General features: G+C 34.5%; 1 protein-coding gene across 1 annotated transcript; it reads right to left on the bottom strand.

Annotated features, from left to right (window-relative positions):
• Positions 1 to 17,304: 17,304 nt before the first annotated feature.
• SHLD2 (shieldin complex subunit 2) lies at positions 17,305 to 19,080 on the bottom strand. Its single transcript, XM_031650633.1, is given in 3 exon segments — positions 17,305 to 18,118; positions 18,121 to 18,532; positions 18,534 to 19,080. Coding segments are annotated over 3 exon segments (888 nt in total). The 5' UTR covers positions 18,933 to 19,080; the 3' UTR covers positions 17,305 to 18,041.
• Between the last annotated feature and the right edge of the window lie 245 nt (positions 19,081 to 19,325).

Below are 19,325 nucleotides of genomic sequence, written 5' to 3'. Positions count from 1 at the left end.
TGTATATTATTTCATTTAAAAAATTTACTGAGAGCCTGCTATGCAGCAGACACTTTTTTAGGCAACGAGGACTGAGTTCAGAAGTAGACAAAAAAATCTTGCCCTGCTGGAACAACCGGATGTCCACATACAAAACAGTCAATGTAGACACAGACATTACACCCTTCACAAAAATTAACTCAAAATAGGTTACAGGCCTAAAACACAAAAACAGAAAACTCCTAGAGGATAACATAGAAGTAAGTCCAGATAACCTTGGATTTGGTGTTGACTTTTCAGATACAACACCAAAAGTACAATCCATGACAGAAATAATTGATAATCTGGGCTTCATTAAAGTTAAAAAGTACTCTGTGAAAGAAAATGGGAAGAGAATGAGAAGACAAGCCAAAGACTGGGAGAAAATATTTGCAGGCCTTAGGACTATTTTCCAAAACACACACACACAGAAACTCTCACAACTCAAAAAGAGAAAACAAAAAAGGCTGATTTAAAAATGAGCCAAAGACATTAATAGGTATACAGATGGCAAATTCACATTTAAAATATTCTCCATGTCATGTCATTATGGAAATGAAAATTAAAGCAGCAATGAATTATTACTACACACCTATTAGAATGACCAAAATGAAGAACACTGACAACACCAAATGTTGGTGAAGATACAGAGCACCCAGATCTCTCATTCATTACTGGTGAGAATACAAAATGGTGCAACCACTTTGGAATAGGGATTGACAGTTTCTTACAAAATTAAACAAATATTTACTATATGATCCAATAGAAATTCTTGGTACTTCCCCAAAAGAATCAGAAGCTTATTTTCACAAAAAAAAAAAAAGAAAGAAAGAAAACCCTACACGTAGATATTTATAGCAGCTTTGTTCATAATTGCTAATGCTTGAAAACAATATGTCCTTCAGTAGGTGAATGGATAAACAAAGTATGGTACATTCAGAGAATGCAACACTATTCAGCACTGAAAAGAAATGAACTATTATACCATGTAAAGATATGGAAGAAACTTTTACACCTATTACTATGTGAAATAAGCCAATCTGAGAAAAGTTACCTATTGTATGATTTAAACAATATAACATTCTGGAAAAGGCAAAACTGTGGAGACCAAAAAGATCAGTAGCTGTTCAGAGTTGAGTTGAGGGTTGAGGAAGGCAGAATTAGTAGACAGCATAGAGCATTTTTAAGACAGCGAAAGTATTTGGTATGGTACTGTAATGGTGGATACAAGTCATTCATTATACAGTTGTCCAGATCCACAGAATGTACAACACCAAAGTGAACCCTAATGTAAACTATGGACTTTGGGTGATTATGATGTGCCAAGGCAGGTTCATCGGTTGCAACAAATGTACCACATTAGTGGGAGACGTTGATAATGGGGAGGCTGTGGTTGTGTGGGACCAGGGGTATATGGACTATCTCAGTACCTTCAACTCAATTTTGCTGTAAATCTAAAATGGTTCTGAAAAATGAAGACTATTAAAAAACTTCCCGCCCTCATGGAAGTTATGTTGCAGTGGAGGAGAAGCAAAATAAAAAAAATAGAAAAAATATAGTATGTTAGATGATGATAAATTATATGTAGAATAATTAAGCCAGGTGGAGGCAGAGAGATTCTGTTTAGAGAGTTGAAATGTTAGTTGACACAGTAGGGGAGGCTTCATTGAGAAGGTGACTTTTGACAAAGGACATGGAGGAAGTGAGGGATTGATCCATACAGATATCAGATGGAATGGGCATTACAGCCTTGGGGTGTCAAGAACAAAGGTATTGAAGCAGAGATGCATCTGGCTTGTTTCAGGAACAGCAAGAAGGCTAGTGTGTCTAAAGTGGTGCACAGCATGGAGAATGGGCATATGGCCAGATCATTTTGGGAAGTGTATCAGACAGTTTAAAGCCAGGTACATGTCAGTAACTCACAGTAACATAATCTCAGAGGCATAAGGCAATAAAGGTTTAGTTTTCTCTCATGCTGCACGTGTATTTCAGGTCAGCTGAGAGCTCTATTTTACCTTCAAAGATGCATAGACACATAAGTATAATCATTTTCAGTGTATGTAAACGTAAGTTATTTCATACATTATAAAGGACAAACAGTAGAAGCAAATAATTTCTGTTAAGTGACCAAAAGAATTTTTGCAAAGGTCCTCATATTTCTGAGATGCAAAAGATAGGAGTCTAATGCCTTCTGGACTTGATGATCTTGATTCCTTCCTCTGTGGATGCAGAGGCTTCTGTAGGATTCGTTTCCTCTAATTTTCTGCTGCTTTGTCCTCCTTCTATTTTCACTCCTGGGGATACAGATCCAATAACTTCTGTTAACATTTCCATATAGTGTGGAACTGACCTAAAACGTCACACAATCTGATCCTTTGATATCTTATGTGCTGTACTGGATGTGAAAAATGACCAACTTGAACAGTTTCCTTCCACTGGGGTCACTGGTCATTCTTTTTTAAGCCAATTAAACTAATGTTCTTTTTGGCAGCATCCATCCATACTCTACTTTTCAGTTCTGGAATTTCACTTTATCTTTACAAATTCCAAGTTTCTCAGGAAAATCTGTTTTCTAACATCTCCTCTATTTTCCTGAACATGTTAATCATAGCTGTTTTTAAGTCCTGTCTTCTAATTCCAAAATCAATGTCATCTATGGGTCTTTTTTTATTATCCACCTTTTCTCTTTCTTTTGGCTGGAGCTTTGCCTTTTTAAGAACACATGATTTTAAAAATTGATTATTAGATATTGTGTATGAAAAGTTGTTAAGGATTTGGAGGCTCCAAAATGTGTTTAATCTTTCCATCGCTAAACATAAAAAAATGCAGATAGGTTATTGTAATCCAATCAAGATTGAGCTCGAAAGTGGATTTCAGCATTACTAAGGTTTTGTCTACTTTTGGCTTACCTATAATCTTGGATGTAACTCTCCAGCCACACTTGGGTATACACAAATGAACCCTGAATCCTAATCCTGTTTAACATGGAGGCTATTGAAAATTTTTCTTGAAGTTTTGAGAGTTTGTGCTTGGTTTCTCAATCTTTTGTCTTACATGGTTTTAAAATTTGGCAAATACTCTGTGTGAAAATTGAGATGGTATTGGCAATCAGGTTTTTGCCCCACCCTTCTTACTAACAAATCTAAGTGTTTATTTTTTTGTCACTTTATCTCCATGGGGCAATAATAACTACATGCTACTTCTAGATCTAGTAATAGAGGCCTTCTCTCTGGGTCCATACTGTGTTCATCAGTTTACTGCCTGTGTTTAGAATCCTAAGTAAACTGGCTACAAAATGTTGGTTTGCTTAACTTTGAAACTGCTTGTTTTTCAGGGGATTACACCCACTTCCACCCCAATTCTGATTATCTCAGTAGTTCTCTAATGCCTATAATGTAAAAATTATTTTATCAGGATTGTCTTTTTGTTCTTTAGTGGAACATTTTTCTGTTGCAAGCTACAACATCTTAGGCAAAATTAAAAGTCCATGTATATAGAACTTTTTCTAGTTTGTGTGTTTGTTAAATTTCCACCTTCTCCTTATAGATTATAAACTCCTTGAGAGTAAGGAGTTTTCTGTGTTGCTCATCATTATCTCTCAAGTGTCTATTAACAGCAGTTGTCATGTAAGAACTCAATACATCTGTGTTGTATGAGTGAGTATTCAAAGTTCACATAAAATATGTATGTGCCAGATAAATGCCATCCGCTTCTTTCTTTCCTTCTATTATCAGAAGCAGCTGAGGCTAGAGATGAAAACACATTGTTTTGGAAATTAGAAAAACCATTTAAATGTATCCTTACTATCAGCCTTAATTACCTATAAATGCCCTTACACTTTCACTTGCTTATTCCAAAAAAAGTCCCATATTTGTGAGAGAAGTTTTTCAATTTCAAAGCAGAATCAACCCTCAGTTATATCAGCACTTGTCCATATCATTAAATAACAAGCATACTAACCACTGCTCTCCCAATCCATTTTCACTGAAAAATCAAAATTAATTAGAAGGACAAAAAGCAAAAGTAATCAATAATATCCATTTTCCCCTCATATTTCAACTCTGCTTGGGCCATAGGAAAATAGGAAGAATTGCTTTATAGGCTGAATTAGACCATTGGTGCTATAGTAAGAGGAAAAAAAAAACCATTCTGCTATTCTGAATGGTCCATTGGATTTTATAAAATAACAAAAGCCCTATTTAAATTAGTGACACTTGAAAGATTTTTTATTTTAATTATGATGGGTGATCACAGTACACTCAGTGTTTAGGAGTTCAAAACCTAATTCTTCTGCTTAATTGCTAGAACTTCTACATGCTTTGCTTAGGTCACTGACAATCTGTGAAGAAGGAATAGCTGTCTATCAGAGTTAGACCCAGGGTGAACAATATTGGTTAAGGATAGGAGTTTATATTTAACTTATTACTTTCCACTGATAAAGACAGTCCTGGGATACTTACAAAATGCTTCTCTAGATAAATATTGAAGTAAAACGCACATATCTGGAAGACTACCAAGATAAAAAGTCATTTTTTCCCATCAAATTGAAAATTTTAGTTAAATAATGTGATTAAGAAATGTGTTTTTAGTTTCTGAGAAAATAAAATTAACCAATTTTGAAATAAAAATAAAAGTTTTAAAGAAATAAGATTAGACCGGGCGCGGTGGCTCACGCCTGTAATCCCAGCTACTTTGGGAGGCCGAGGCGGGCGGATCACGAGGTCAGGAGGTCAAGACCATCCTGGCGAACACGGTGAAACCCCATCTCTACTAAAAATACACCAGGCGTGGTGGCGGGCGCCTGTCGTTCCAGCTTCTAGGGAGGCTGAGGCAGGAGAATGGCGTGAACCCAGGAAGCGGCGGAGCTTGCAGTGAGCTGAGATCGCGCCACTGCACTCCAGCCTGGGCGACGGAGCGAGACTCCGTCTCGAAAAAAAAAAGAAAAAAAAAAAAAGAAATAAGATTAATATTACCCTTAGTGTTTCATTATTATAGTTTGTTTTGAAATCTGCACTGATCAAAAATACATTCAGCTGAATTTAACAAGTATATACATTTATTTATTAACGAAACGAGCTTTATTTAGAATCTACCAAACCAAGCAGGAAAACGAACAATGAATTAAAACAAAGTACGTATCTGTCTCAAGTCTTGAGAATTGCTTCTGAAAGCAATATGCTAAGTGTGTATGTGTGTGTGTGTGTGTGTGTGTGTCAGAGAGACAGAGAGAGAGAAAGAGAGAGAGGGAGAAAGAGAGAGAGAGAGAGAGAGAGAGAGAGTATAATATCAATGTAGTCCTTTTTTAAAATGTTGGGCTTCCCAATCTTTATGTATAAAAATAATGCTCTTTGAAAATTAGAAAAAAAGTTTTACCTCATTATCTAAAGTGAGAACTTCAGACCATATAGTCTTACGTATATAATCTGTATTTTTATTGCCCTGCTATGCATTTAATTACTAATAGAATTTAACTAAGTCCATTCTAATTCATATATGTTTTCCAATGTATATATTTACCTTTAATCAACTAACATTATTTTTAGTAATCGGAACTCCATGGTTGTATATGATTGACAAATATAACCTCCTATGCAGCATACTTAAAATTTTTTATGTAGCTAAACTAATTTTCTAAGCTTATTTACTTTCAAGTCAGAAATCTCATTTCCCAAGAATTTTCTTTTACTTAATGATTGTTTAGAGTTAAATTAGAAAATTCTCTTTTGATTAACATTTTTCTGGTATAATAAGGTTAAAAATTATTACTAATTTGCAGCATCAGACCAAGTGTCCACTTGAACATTTTTCATGCGTAAAATATATGATTATATAAGGAATTGGAAGTAATAACAGTAATTGTAACCTATCCCATGATGTATTTGTTCAAATGAGCATACTCTTCACTTAATATTTTTGAAGCATATAGGAGAATAATTGAAAGAGTAATAACTTTCATATGAAGAATAATGAACACAGAGAGATAGAACAAAATTAATCTGGGATTCACTGATAATGTCAGAGTTTCTTGACATCTACATCTTCTACTCACTACCTGCTTAATCTCAAATGCATGTCAATTACAGGAATCCAATCCGACATTTTAAAAGAATGCAACTTGCCTAAAAAGTTAAAGGAAAATTACTTTTGTCTAAAACACACAACAGTTTTCTCCATATATATAATAGATATACATATATATATGATTTCTTAACTCTCCTTAGTTATTTGAAGTTCAGAACAAAGAGTATAAATATATAAATTATAAAATATTGAGGTGCAATTATTTTTAATTATTAATAATTATGAATATTGTTTATTAAAGTCCATGTCTTCATAGTTCTCTTTTTTTCTTTAGTTAGTTGTACCTGCATTGAAAATACTCCAAAAAATGATCTGCATTCTCCCTTTAGTAAGGTATTTTTATTGGCATTATAAAAGCCACTCAAATTTAGCATCTCTAGGTTTTCTTTCAGCTACATTAACATTTAACTTACGTATGCACGCATTTAAATAGAATGGATTTTCTCATTATCTGGTCTCATTATTCAAGTTCTCCATTATTGTTTTCACTTAGAAATTTCCCAGTAGTAACATTTCACATGCAGATTCACTAACGCATTTGGAAAGAATATGACTATTTATCCTGTTCTGAAAAATCATCCAAGAAAAATTTAGTGATGATTCAGAGACATGTAAGTACCATGTGAAGTAAGCTTTATTTATTTTTCATCCAAGCAGAGAAGAAGCTGAGATTAGATATAATTAATTCTTTCCAATATTGTATCAGATGGGTTATTATAGAGAAAATGTTTTTAATGAACTACCTTAATTCATGAGGCATAGTATTAGATGTAGTTGATTTGAAGTGAAGCACTAGAGATTCAAGTGAGTTACAAATATATTTCCTGATAATTAGATTTATTAATTATTGGAATGTGTTCCTAAGAGATTTGCTGGAATTCCCACTTTTTAAAGTGGGTCCAAAGAATAGAATATCAGAAAATCCCCAATAGAAACTATAGATAAGTTCTCTCTTAATTCAAAGAACAGCCAGTGTCATATGTAAATGCAACTCTGAAGGCATTCTCATTATAATTTGAAGTGAGAAAAGAATTATGAGCCTGATATTTTATTAGATCAATAAGCCACAAATCAGATATGTTGGTTATAACTTTTGAAAACCTGGCATAATAATCATAAATACTTGCAGACAACATGCTTTTCCATTTATGAGAACGAATGTTATAGCAGTGTCTGGATAAAAACTAAATATACCAAAATAAATAGCTGCCCTATATAAAAACTGGTACAAAAATATAAAATATTGAGAAAAAATTAACAATAAATATGATGAAATTATATGATGGAAGTTATTTACAAATATGGAGCAATGTAAGAGAAATCTTATAAATGAACAGGTACACCATGATCTGGTCTTGCAAGAACAAATAAATCTTTCAAGTCTTCTCCTTTAATAAATAGAGAGTTAAGTAATTTCGGGTAAAGCTTCAAGTGGGAAATGTTTTATTCTTTTGCAGGATTGAATTGGAGTATCAGCTGAATAAAATAAACAAGATTAGCCAAGCCATTTTAAGAAGACTGAATAGTACATATCTTGTTAGATTTTAGAAATATAGCATAAAGGCCGGGCGCGGTGGCTCAAGCCTGTAATCTCAGCACTTTGGGAGGCCGAGACGGGCGGATCACGAGGTCAGGAGATCGAGACCATCCTGGTTAACAAGGTGAAACCCGATCTCTACTAAAAAAAAAAATACAAAAAAACTAGCCGGGCGAGGTGGCGGGCGCCTGTAGTCCCAGCTACTTGGGAGGCTGAGGCAGGAGAATGGCGTAAACCCGGGAGGCGGAGCTTGCAGTGAGCTGAGATCCGGCCACTGCACTCCAGCCTGAGGGACAGAGCAAGATTCCGTCTCAAAAAAAAAAAAAAAAAAAGAAAAAAGAAATATAGCATAAAGACCACTAGTACAATTTCATAATTTTGTTAGTGTGTACATTTTATGAGCAGTCTAATGCAGTTTCTAGATTTTCTTTTCCTTTAAGATGCCTATGAAGAGAAAGAAAAAAAAAAAAGGAATAAAATTGCCAGGTTAAAAACAGTAGGACTCGATGTCAAAATACTGGCACTCTCTGCAAATTTTCCAATAGCCATAATGTCAATAATATTTCAATTAAAAACATATTGTACTCTGACCAAAACATGATGCAAACATTTTTACCTTACAGAAAGTAGAGATAGATGCCTTTTCCTTATTTTCTCCAGTGATGCTATGCTTAGTCCAGAAATGGAAGAGTTGTGACAAAAACAATATTGTAATAATGACCGTAGTGTCTGACCTTTTATTCACTAGCTCCTTGACCTTATTTCTCAGTTCTTCTATAGGTATCTATTTTTATTATTTTAAAATTTATCCACCTAGTGATTATTTTAGAAATGTAAGAAAACATGTATACGTGTATTCATTTATTCCTTTTCTTACACAAAAGAGCATATTTTGTATACTGTTTTTCACCTTTCTTTCTTTTTTCATCCCGTATTATGTCCTGGAGATCACTACATATCAGCTTAGGGATATATTCTTAACATTTTACAGTTGTGTGATATTATTAGGTGGGTGCAAAAGTAATTGTGGTTTTCGACATTAAAAGTAATGGCAAAAGCCGCAATAACTTTTGCACCGACCTAATAATACATTACGTAGGTTGATTATAGATTACCAATCAGTCCCAAATTGAGAGATATTTGTTTACAATCATGTGGCACTACAAATATAAGCACAAATAATAATTTTGTGCCTAAGTAATTTTATAAGTTTGCTGGTATATATTTGGGATAGACTCCTACAAGTGGCCAATTGGGTGAAAGAGTAATAAATTCCCTAAAGTTCTTCCAGATATTGCTGTGTTCTTCACCAGAAGCGTTAAAGCTTGTTGCATTTCCATAAGCAATGTGTAAATATTCCCACATTCTCAGTTTCCATACAACTGAGCTTGTTGTCAAATTTTTAGATTTTTGATAAATGCGAGGTATAATTTTAATGCTCATTTGTATTATTATGAGTAAGGGTGAACATCTTTTTTCACACGTTTAAACACCATTTTCATTTCTTGCTTTGAATAGTCTGTTCATATATTTTATCCAGTTAAAAATTATTGATAGTTTTATTTTCCTCAAATTTTAAGATCTCTTTGTATATTATTTTTCTGCATTGATTATAAAGTTCATATAGAAAAATGAGCAAACAATAATTATAGGGAAACTTTATGTGTATATTATGTCTTAGATATTTATCAGTCAGTATGTTATTTTTAGTTGTTTATGGTGTTTTCTGTAATGCAACTTTTAATGTGCAAATCTACTAATTATTTGAAACATAGTTAAAATTATTTCCATCCTCAAGTTTTAAAGTAATTTACCTATTGTTTCTTTAAGTACGTGATGATTTTAGTGTTTACATTTACATTTCTGATCCATTTGTAACTTATCATGCAGTATGGTATGAAATATAAATTCAGTTATCTCTTTCAAATGACCAGCCTTAATAATCCTTATCAAAAAGTCCTTATTTCTCCATACATTTGAAATGTCTTATTCTTTGTATGCTACTTTTCCAAGTGCATTTGGATCTGTTTTTGGGCTTTGGACCCTGTTATATTGGTAGATCTGTACCAATAATGAACATTTAATTATAGGGCCTTTATAATATTTTAAAATATCTGATAGGACTGTGTTCCCAATAGTCTTCTTTTGTTTCCCCTTTTGCTGGAGTTTCCCTATAATTCTTATTTGTTAATTTTTCTATATGAACTTTATAATCAATGCAGAAAAATAAGTCTGTTGATGTTTTTATAGAAATCATGCAAATTTATAACTGAGAAAGAATTGACATTTTATTTTTCACTTGTTTAAATATATTATGTGTCTTTTATTGGATTTTTAAGTTTTTCTCATTTAATTTTGCACAGCAGTTTTAAGTTTGTGCATAAACATTTTTCTGGCTTTCTGTTGGTTTTTATTATTGTTACTATAGAAAATAGGATTTTCTCTGCTATGCCTTCTAATTGGTTATTCATTGTATTGATTTCTATATGATTATTTCCTGTTACGTTATCATACTCTGTTATTGTTTGTAGCAGTTTTTTCACGGATTCTCTTGGGTTTTCCAGATATAAAATCATGCCATCTGTAAAACTTATTTCAATTTTTATTATCATTCCGCTAACTGCATTCTTCTATCTAATTTTATTGGCTGATAGCTTAGTACTATGTTAAACAGTAATGACAATAGTGGTATCTTTGTCTCACTTCAGACTTTAAAGAAGTGTCTCTAGTGTTTTCTCAATGTATGAGTTTTTCAATATATTCATCAGTTTTTTGGCAATAACGGTGCATAACGACAAAACCAAAATTAAATGGCCTTTACAGTAAGCATTGATTTATCTTTCTCCGGTCTATGAGTGGACTGTAGCTTTCCCTGACTTCTCTGGAAGAATAAAGAAGAACAAAAGCAATATTGTTTTAAAAGTGAGAAAAAAGTTTTTAAAATAATCTGTTATATAAATTAAGGGAATCACTGTACTACTTCCCAACTCAGTCAATTAAGATCCTTATCAAGATATATCTAGTAGAAGTGTTGAATTTCAAAAAGAGACAAGGTCCTATCCCTAGCCTATAAACTTTTTGTTAAAAGGAAACAGTTTTGGGCCGGGCGCGGTGGCTCAAGCCTGTAATCCCAGCACTTTGGGAGGCCGAGACGGGCGGATCACGAGGTCAGGAGATCGAGACCATCCTGGCGAACACGGTGAAACCCCGTCTCTACTAAAAAATACAAAAAACTAGCCGGGCGAGGTGGCGGGCGCCTGTGGTCCCAGCTACTCGGGAGGCTGAGGCAGGAGAATGGCGTAAACCCGGGAGGCGGAGCTTGCAGTGAGCCGAGATCGCGCCACTGCACTCCAGCCCGGGCGACAGAGCGAGACTCCGTCTCAAAAAAAAAAAAGGAAACAGTTTTAATTTTATATCATATGTAATAGAAGATCAAAGGGCAATGGAGTAATAATGAAATTAGGACCTAAGGAGTTTAGAGAAAAGTTTCTTCTATGTTAGAAAACAGTGAAATTTCCAGCTATTCAAGGGCTCAGAAAACATGCCACCTATGTAGTTTTGTTGAATATATGATGAATATGTGCGTGCACACACACACACACACACACACACCCAAAATACAATGACATAAAACTTTAAGTTTTTTTGTTGTAGTTGACAAAGATTTTCTTTAATCTGACAATATTTGTCAAGCATGCTTCCAAGCATTGGGAAAAATTGATGATCAAAACAGAGGTTGACCCTGCCTTCATGGTGATTTATAGAGATAAACAGGAAAAAATAATAACTTAAAAAATATTTTTAAAAAACTTGTGGTGTACAAGAACATTTTAAGTTTTAATACAGTTTGGTTCTTGAATTTGGGAAATAATTTGATTCACTCAGCTTTCTTATGTGCCTTCCATGAATTTTGACCCTGAATGTTTATTCTTCCAGTAAGGTAAGGGAAAAATGTGATTTTTGAGCCACATCCTTAATCCCACAATACACATAAATGTTTTTTCAAATTTATTTTCTTTTTCCAAAAAAACCCCACACACATTTAAAATAATTGTGCTGAAATAAAAACAACAACAACAAAAATTTTCTCTCCAAGAAAGGAAACTTTGACAAAGATATTGGCAAAATACTTATATACTAACTCCTTAGATTTAGAGGTTAAAAAAATTGAAAAGGCCAGGAACAGTGGCTCATGCCTGTAATCTCAGCACTGTGGGAGGCCGAGGCGGGCAGATCACCTGAGTTTGTGAGTTCAAGACCAATCTGACCAACATGGAGAAACCCCATCTCTACTGAAAATACAAAATTAGCTGGGCATCGTGGCGCATGCCTGTAATCCCAGCTACTGGGGAGACTGAGGCAGGAGAATCACTTGAAATCCAGGAGATGGAGGTTGCAGTGAGCCGAGATCATGCCATTGCACTCCAACCTGGACAAAAAGAGCGAAACTCTGTCTCAAAAAAAAAAAAAAAAGAAAGAAAGAAAGAAAAAGACTAACGAATCATGAAGCGTAAGTAATCTATTATAAAGATAGTGGACATAACAACTTACTCGTAAAACTTGTAAAAAGTCCTGTGTTGGCATTTGTTAAAATCATATATAAAATTACTTCAATCCATGTTAAGTAAAAATCTGCATAGGAATAAAAGACTTTTCTTTTAAGGGTCTATTCATCATGGCAGTAAGCCTAACGTAACCTTATATATGATATTAGTATTCTGAATATACAAATAACTCTTTCAAATTTATAAAACATACTAAATGTGCTTTAAAAACAAATTGAAGACCTGAAAAAGTAATCACCAAAACACTAAATTATTTTATGAAGTTATGTTCAACCTCACTGGAATAAAATACACATTTACTTAAATATTAAGATACAATTTAGCCTACCAAAATGAAAACCAGACAGTAGGAGATTTAAAATTTGACATTACGTTTCAGGAAAGTAGTTTGACAATATACATAAAAAAATATAAATGGTCATGATTTTGAGCCAATAATTCTACTTATATCAATTCACTTTAGGCGTTACATTCAGAGATGTGGATATAGATATTTTCATAAGGGTACAACATATAACACTGCTTAAAATAAATGCTTTTGGATGCTTTTAAATGCTTATAAATAAATGCTTATCTGAATAAGATTTTTACTAGAATTCAGGTAAATACAACTTCTTCCCAAATTTCCATAGAAATGGCTTAAAAACAAGAAAAATATCAAGGAAAAGGCTGTATCAGTAGTGAAAACAGAAAACAAGTCATCAGTCGTTTGTTTCTTACAAATTTATGTTAGCAAATCAGTATGCAGGCAGAACAGGCTTTTTAGATGAAGGTACAAATGCTAGAGAAGCAGGAAGGGAGGACACTGTTGTAACAACCTGACCAATGCAGATTCCAAGTAGGAAATGCTTGTTCTTGGGACCAACCCATACAAGAAGTAGGCAGTTTAATTTTGCACATAATACAATGCTTAGAATGAGAAACAGACTAGGTAGATTGAAAGCAGCGATCAAATAAATATACAAACAAAGTATTTTTGGCCTGGAAGAAGTTCTTGAACTTCTTTCTAAAGAAATTTTAGCTAAGGGAAACAGACCTAAATATAGACAAAGTTTGATTATAAAAAGGGCAAAGGAAGAGCAAAACTAAACTTTACAAATACTTTTTGAATCAAAATCAGATTTTTGGCAGACATCTATGCAATATTGAGTAACAAAAAACAAAATGGGAGTTTTAAGGTAAAAAGATTGCACAACCGGAAAATATTTACCCAACCAAGTTGTCATGTCCATGCAAACACAATAGAAAACCATCCTCAGACTAACATACTTTCTTTAAAAAATTACTCAGAGATGAATTGTGATTGAGAAATAAATAACATGAAGAATGAAAGAACATGGAAACTATGATTTTATAAAGATCTATTTTGAGGAATAGAGGCAAATAATTTGTCTAAGAAGTAATTCCTATGGTTGAATATGGTATAAAGGTTAAAAAATTATTCTTGATGGAAAGGTAAATAATTTTTTAAATATTATTAATACAATGTAATTTTCAGATTACATCAACAAAAACGGAGACTACATTTATGCAGAAAATAAGACAATACTGTCACTTATGAAAATAAACGGAGCTAATTATTAAAGTCCTGTGAGTCAGTTTATTGAACAAAATAAACTTACAGGAATGAAATCATACAAATAGGCTTTTTTCATACCCTTGCTCCTGAATACCATTCAGATTTCACAGATTTTTAGTCACTCTCAGATACTGACCAAAATTCTCATTTTTCTGATTTATAAAGTCTGATTTGATCTGAAGCAACAATTGACTTCCTGTTTCCTTTTAAAGCATTTGTACTTCCCTCACTGATGCCGGACACACCTGATAAGTAGAAAGTTGGTGGGTTTAAAGTTTTGCCTCCACTTCTTCAGCTAGACCAGTTTTGTCAGTAGAATCTCTCACCTGCAGCACCCTGATGTGGGCAGTGGTTTCTCTGGTAGCCAATTTTGACTTTCCCTTTGCTCTACCTTCAGACAGTCCTCACCACCTAAACCCAGTCAGTAGAGGTTGCCTTTCCCATTGGTCTCTCCCCTAGCGACCTTCCTCAACTGTGTTCCACAGGAAAATCTGTACTATCTTTTTTTTTTTTTAAATACTTTAAGTTCTAGGGTACATGTGCACGTGCAGGTTTGTTACATATGTATACATGTGCCATGTTGGTGTGCTGCACACATTAACTCATCATTTACATTAGGTATATCTCCTAATGCTATCCCTCCCCACTCCCCCACCCCATTACAGGTCCCCGTGTGTGATGTTCCCCTTCCTGTGTCCAAGTGTTCTCATTGTTCACTATCTTTACCTGCCGAACTCTGAACCTCAGTCTATTTCCAACACACCTTTCTCACCTCTGTCAGGCCAGGCCCCTCCAGCCAGTCTCTGGCCTTCAGGTATTTTTGGGTTTGACATGGACATCAGTGGTAGTTCCTTTCCAGTCCCTGGATTCTTGCCAATCTTTCTGAATATGCTCATAGAAGCTTTCTTACTTGACTGGGAGGATGTGCCAGACTTCTGTCTGGAGATGGAGGAAGAAACCAGCATTCTCTTCATAGAATTTCTTATTTTTTTCATAAAAACCACTCTCTCTAAGGAATTCTTAGCTTTTGCTCATATATCATGGTGAGAGATGCATTCATAGCTGACACACACAGTTTTGGATACCTCCTTTGCATGTCCTGCACACAAGTTCTATTGCTTAGAATAATACAATACTTTGCACTGTTGTTCTCGGATTTGAGGCCAGACTTCATGCACGGTCTTATTTTTAACATTGTGTTACATACTTAGCCCACTCTACAAATCCAAAGCCTTAAGTAATCTGAATCCTATATACCTTCTACCTTCACTCCCACCTCCTCCACATACTTAAGCTGCAATGGCTTTTTCTCCAATTCCTGAATCTAATGTACATTCTATTGCTACTCCCTAGAATTTTATTATCTTAAATCTTTACACGACAGGATCTTCATTCAGAAATTAGCAAATGCCACCTACTCAGATAATCCTTCTTTGCTCACTTATCTAGAATGTCCCATATCACCTTTATCCTATTGAACTGCCTTTAGTATCTCCATAGCACTTAGAAATATCTAAAATATAGTCTGTCTCTCCCCACTTGAAGGCATATTTCAGGAGAGTGGGAATATTGGCTATATTGTACACGACTTTATTTTCAGGAATTGAAAAACTGCTTGCCCTAGGCTATGCAACAATACATAGTTACTGAAGAGAAGACATAAATGTAAAAATAGAGCAAATAATATCTAGGCTATCAGAATGGTATATTCTCTATAAAGGAACAATCAATAAAGAAATAGAAGAAGAAGTAAAACAAAAATTGCAAATATGGAAAAACTTATGCCAGGCAAGTACAAACTTGCGTATAAGTACAAATATTCAAAGTTGCCTATTTATACTGAACAGGTTTAGTAATAAAAAAGGCAAAATTAATACACACCTTTCATTATCTTTTAGTGTCAAATATCACAGCACCAAAGATGGTATTGAGGTACTAGAAAACGAGTTTCATGAGAGCAGGCTCTTTCGATTTTTTTCTAACTAATATATTGACAGTACCCAGCAAAATACCTGGAATATAGTAGATATTCAGTAAATATTTGTTGAATGAATGAATGACTCAACCCAAAGCAAAAACTGGCTGGGCATGGTGGCTCACACCTATAATCCCAGCACTTTGGGAGGCTGATGTATAAGTATCACTTGAGCCCAGGAGTTTGAGACCAGCCTGGGCAACACAGGGAGACCTCATCTCTAAAATAAAAAATACACAAAACTAGTCAGGTGTGGTGGCATGTACCTGTCATCCTAGCTAGTCAAGAGGCTGAGGTGGAAAGCTTGCTTGAACCTGGGAGGGTGAGGCTGCAGTGAGTTGTGATGATGCCACTGCACTCCAGCCTGGGTGTCAGAGCAAGACCCAGTCTCATAAATAAATAAAGCAAAAACTCACTATAAATTCAATAAACATTGAATAAGTGTACTTGAATTGTGCAAAATACCATTCAAATTTTATGCAGACCAATTAGGCAAAAATAAATCGATCAACCGAAGTTTAAAATAAAGGAATTATTATCAATTATAATATTTTTTTGCAAACACCTTTAATTTCTTTATACTACTGTTTCTTTAATGTGATCAACTGGAAATTTCAACCTTGGTATTTTCATGTGAATTTTAAAATGAATGAATATTGTGTAATGAATAAGTTATTAATATAAGAATTCATGTTGACTATTTTACTTTACAACGCATGACTATATATTTTTGCAAACATCAAATAATCTGATTATACATCAGATTACATATTATAAAATCTGATTACATACCAGACTACACAGAATACTTCCATAAGTACCTAAAAGTCAGGTTTATCCAGGTATAATTTCCAATTACAGGTAAACAAACTGAATATTAACGGCAAAAACTTAAATGAGAAATCATCCACTGTTAAGAAACAGTCTAAATTAGGCCGGGCGCGGTGGCTCAAGCCTGTAATCCCAGCACTTTGGGAGGCCGAGACGGGCGGATCACGAGGTCAGGAGATCGAGACCATCCTGGCTAACACAGTGAAACCCCGTCTCTACTAAAAAATTCAAAAAACTAGCCGGGCGAGGTGGCGGGCGCCTGTAGTCCCAGCTACTCGGGAGGCTGAGGCAGGAGAATGGTGTGAACCCGGGAGGCGGAGCTTGCAGTGAGCTGAGATCCGGCCACTGCACTCCAGCCTGGGCGACAGCAAGACTCCGTCTCAAAAAAAAAAAAAAAAAAAAAGAAACAGTCTAAATTATAATTTCAAATACAAATCAAAATAATCTTTAAAAACTATAAAAATGCATATAATTTGTATGATTAAATTATATACTACCTAATAACTAAGAAGAATAAGATAATCATTCTATTCAAAATTTTATAAAATTAGGTTCGAGTTGAAAGAGACAAATGAAGACTTTTACTAACTTTATTCACATTTACGTTTATACATATTTTGCAATGTCCACTTACTATTTTGGAATTATAAAGGCAATATATAATAAAAGATAAACAAATATAGATGATCACTTTTTATATCTATATGCTAGTGTTTTTTTTATGTCATCATAAATTTATTTTCAGGCAATATGATAATATATTAACACTTGGCATACTCTGAACTTACAGAATAAGTACCACTCCATACTTCCTCATTAATGACTACCATTTTACATGAGCTTCTACAATCACAATGAGAGAACCGATTGCTACATGTTTGCTGGTAAATACATTCAGTAAGGCACTCAAATCCTAGACACGAACTAAGCACAGAACGCTCTTCCTCGCTTTAATAAATTGAAACATGATCTCATTTCCTTCATTTTCAGTGCTTTTTATAGAAAGACACGCTTGTTTTGAACTTGCCTAAACATAGGTTTATATAAACGAATCAATTATCATGTATAGTTATAACCAAGGAAATGATTTCACATTGACGGTTTTTTAGGTAGGGATAAGCAAAAGCACTGCAGCAGTTTCTGAGGGAATGTCTTCCATGTAGTTCCCCATACTTAGTACAATGCCTGGAATGCAGCAGGGACTAAACACAGTGAACAAATGGGCAAACCTTTAATTCCCAGGGATCGGCTACATATTGCCTTGACTGGTAGATCATTTCTCCAGAAGAAAGGAAGAAACCAAAAACACAAAAACAATCTTTTTAAACCTCACAGGATTTTCTTAGAAAAAAGTTTTAGTTTATATATCTACTGCAATTCTCTTTGTAAAATATATTTAATAAAAAATCCAAAGCAAAAGTCCTGTCATTCATTTATTTCAAAAGACAAATCATTTCAGTACTTCTTCCTTGAAATGTCTGCAGTTTCTTCCTCTGGCCTCAGAGAAGGGTATCGGCTCCATGCTTTACAATGTCAGGGTAAAAATCCAGGAGGGAGAAATCTTCTTGTAATGGATAGCTCTTTTCATCTAACACAAAAAGGCTCTGAATCTTCAATACACAAGGTTCTGCACTGACTGCCAACAAAGAGTGGAACAGGTCTGCCACGACCATCCCATAGGTGATCTCTGAGGAAGGAACTATCACTCTGTTGAGGCAGTCTGCAGAAATGTTGAGAAGAATCTTCTCTATCAGCTTTGATTCTACACGGATGCAAACATCATGTCTTCCATCAACTACAGTCATTAAGGCTGGCCTATAGTATATTTTCTTCATAGTAAATGGCAAGCAGCTAAAACAGTGTTTATAGATCCTGTTCTCATCTGTTTCTAGTTCCAATCCACAATTTGCACAGCCAGTATATACGATGTTGGGAAGAGAAGAGAAAAATACTCTTCAGAGAACTGTGAGCATTTAGAGCTATCTTCTGAGTTGCTGTAATAGGAAATGCCAGCTCTGAAATCTGGGCTTTATGTAGAATCACTCCTGAACACTTATCCTCTAGGTGGGTTGCTAAGTCTGATATCTTCACAAAGGAGGGTGTACTTTTTTGTAATTTTGCTTTAAATGTAATTGCCCTTTTATCATCATCAAACAAGCACTCATGGGATGATCAAGGCGTTGTATGCAATTCTAGGTTTTCTAGTATGTAATTGCGCTGAACAAAAAGATATTTAAATTCCCTAATATAACCTTTTTTCCTTTGAAGTTGAGGGTACCAGGCTGCTCCAGGACCCCATAATACAAGCACATAATGTTGATCTTGGGCCTGTTCCACTGTTAACATAACTTTTTTCTGCTTCTGTCCTCTATAACTGTATACTGCCTATTCTTCAGGCTGAATAGATAAATAACTCCCAAGATTTAATAACTGACTGCTAAATGTTGATTGTAGTACTGTCTCGCCAGTCCATTGGTCCTCATGAATAACAACATCTGAGCAACCAGCTGGAGGCAGGAGAACACTGCTTTACAGCATATTTATGTTTGTGTATGGGCGATAAAAATCTCATTGTCTGTTTGAAAAATACCAGAGGTAAACAAAAATAGGGATGTATTTTGACTCCAGGGCTAATCAGAAAAATTGATAGTGAATGCATACTGCTGACTTATATGCCTGTTTAATCTACTTTACTAATGAATACTTTTTCTTGACATATCTATTAACAATTTCCAAATC

The sequence above is a fragment of the Papio anubis genome, chromosome 9 (genome assembly GCF_008728515.1).
Source record: "Papio anubis isolate 15944 chromosome 9, Panubis1.0, whole genome shotgun sequence".
Taxonomy (NCBI): domain Eukaryota; kingdom Metazoa; phylum Chordata; class Mammalia; order Primates; family Cercopithecidae; genus Papio; species Papio anubis.
The sequence above is the reverse complement of the archived record's forward strand: the minus strand, read 5'-3'. Positions and strand labels throughout refer to the sequence as shown.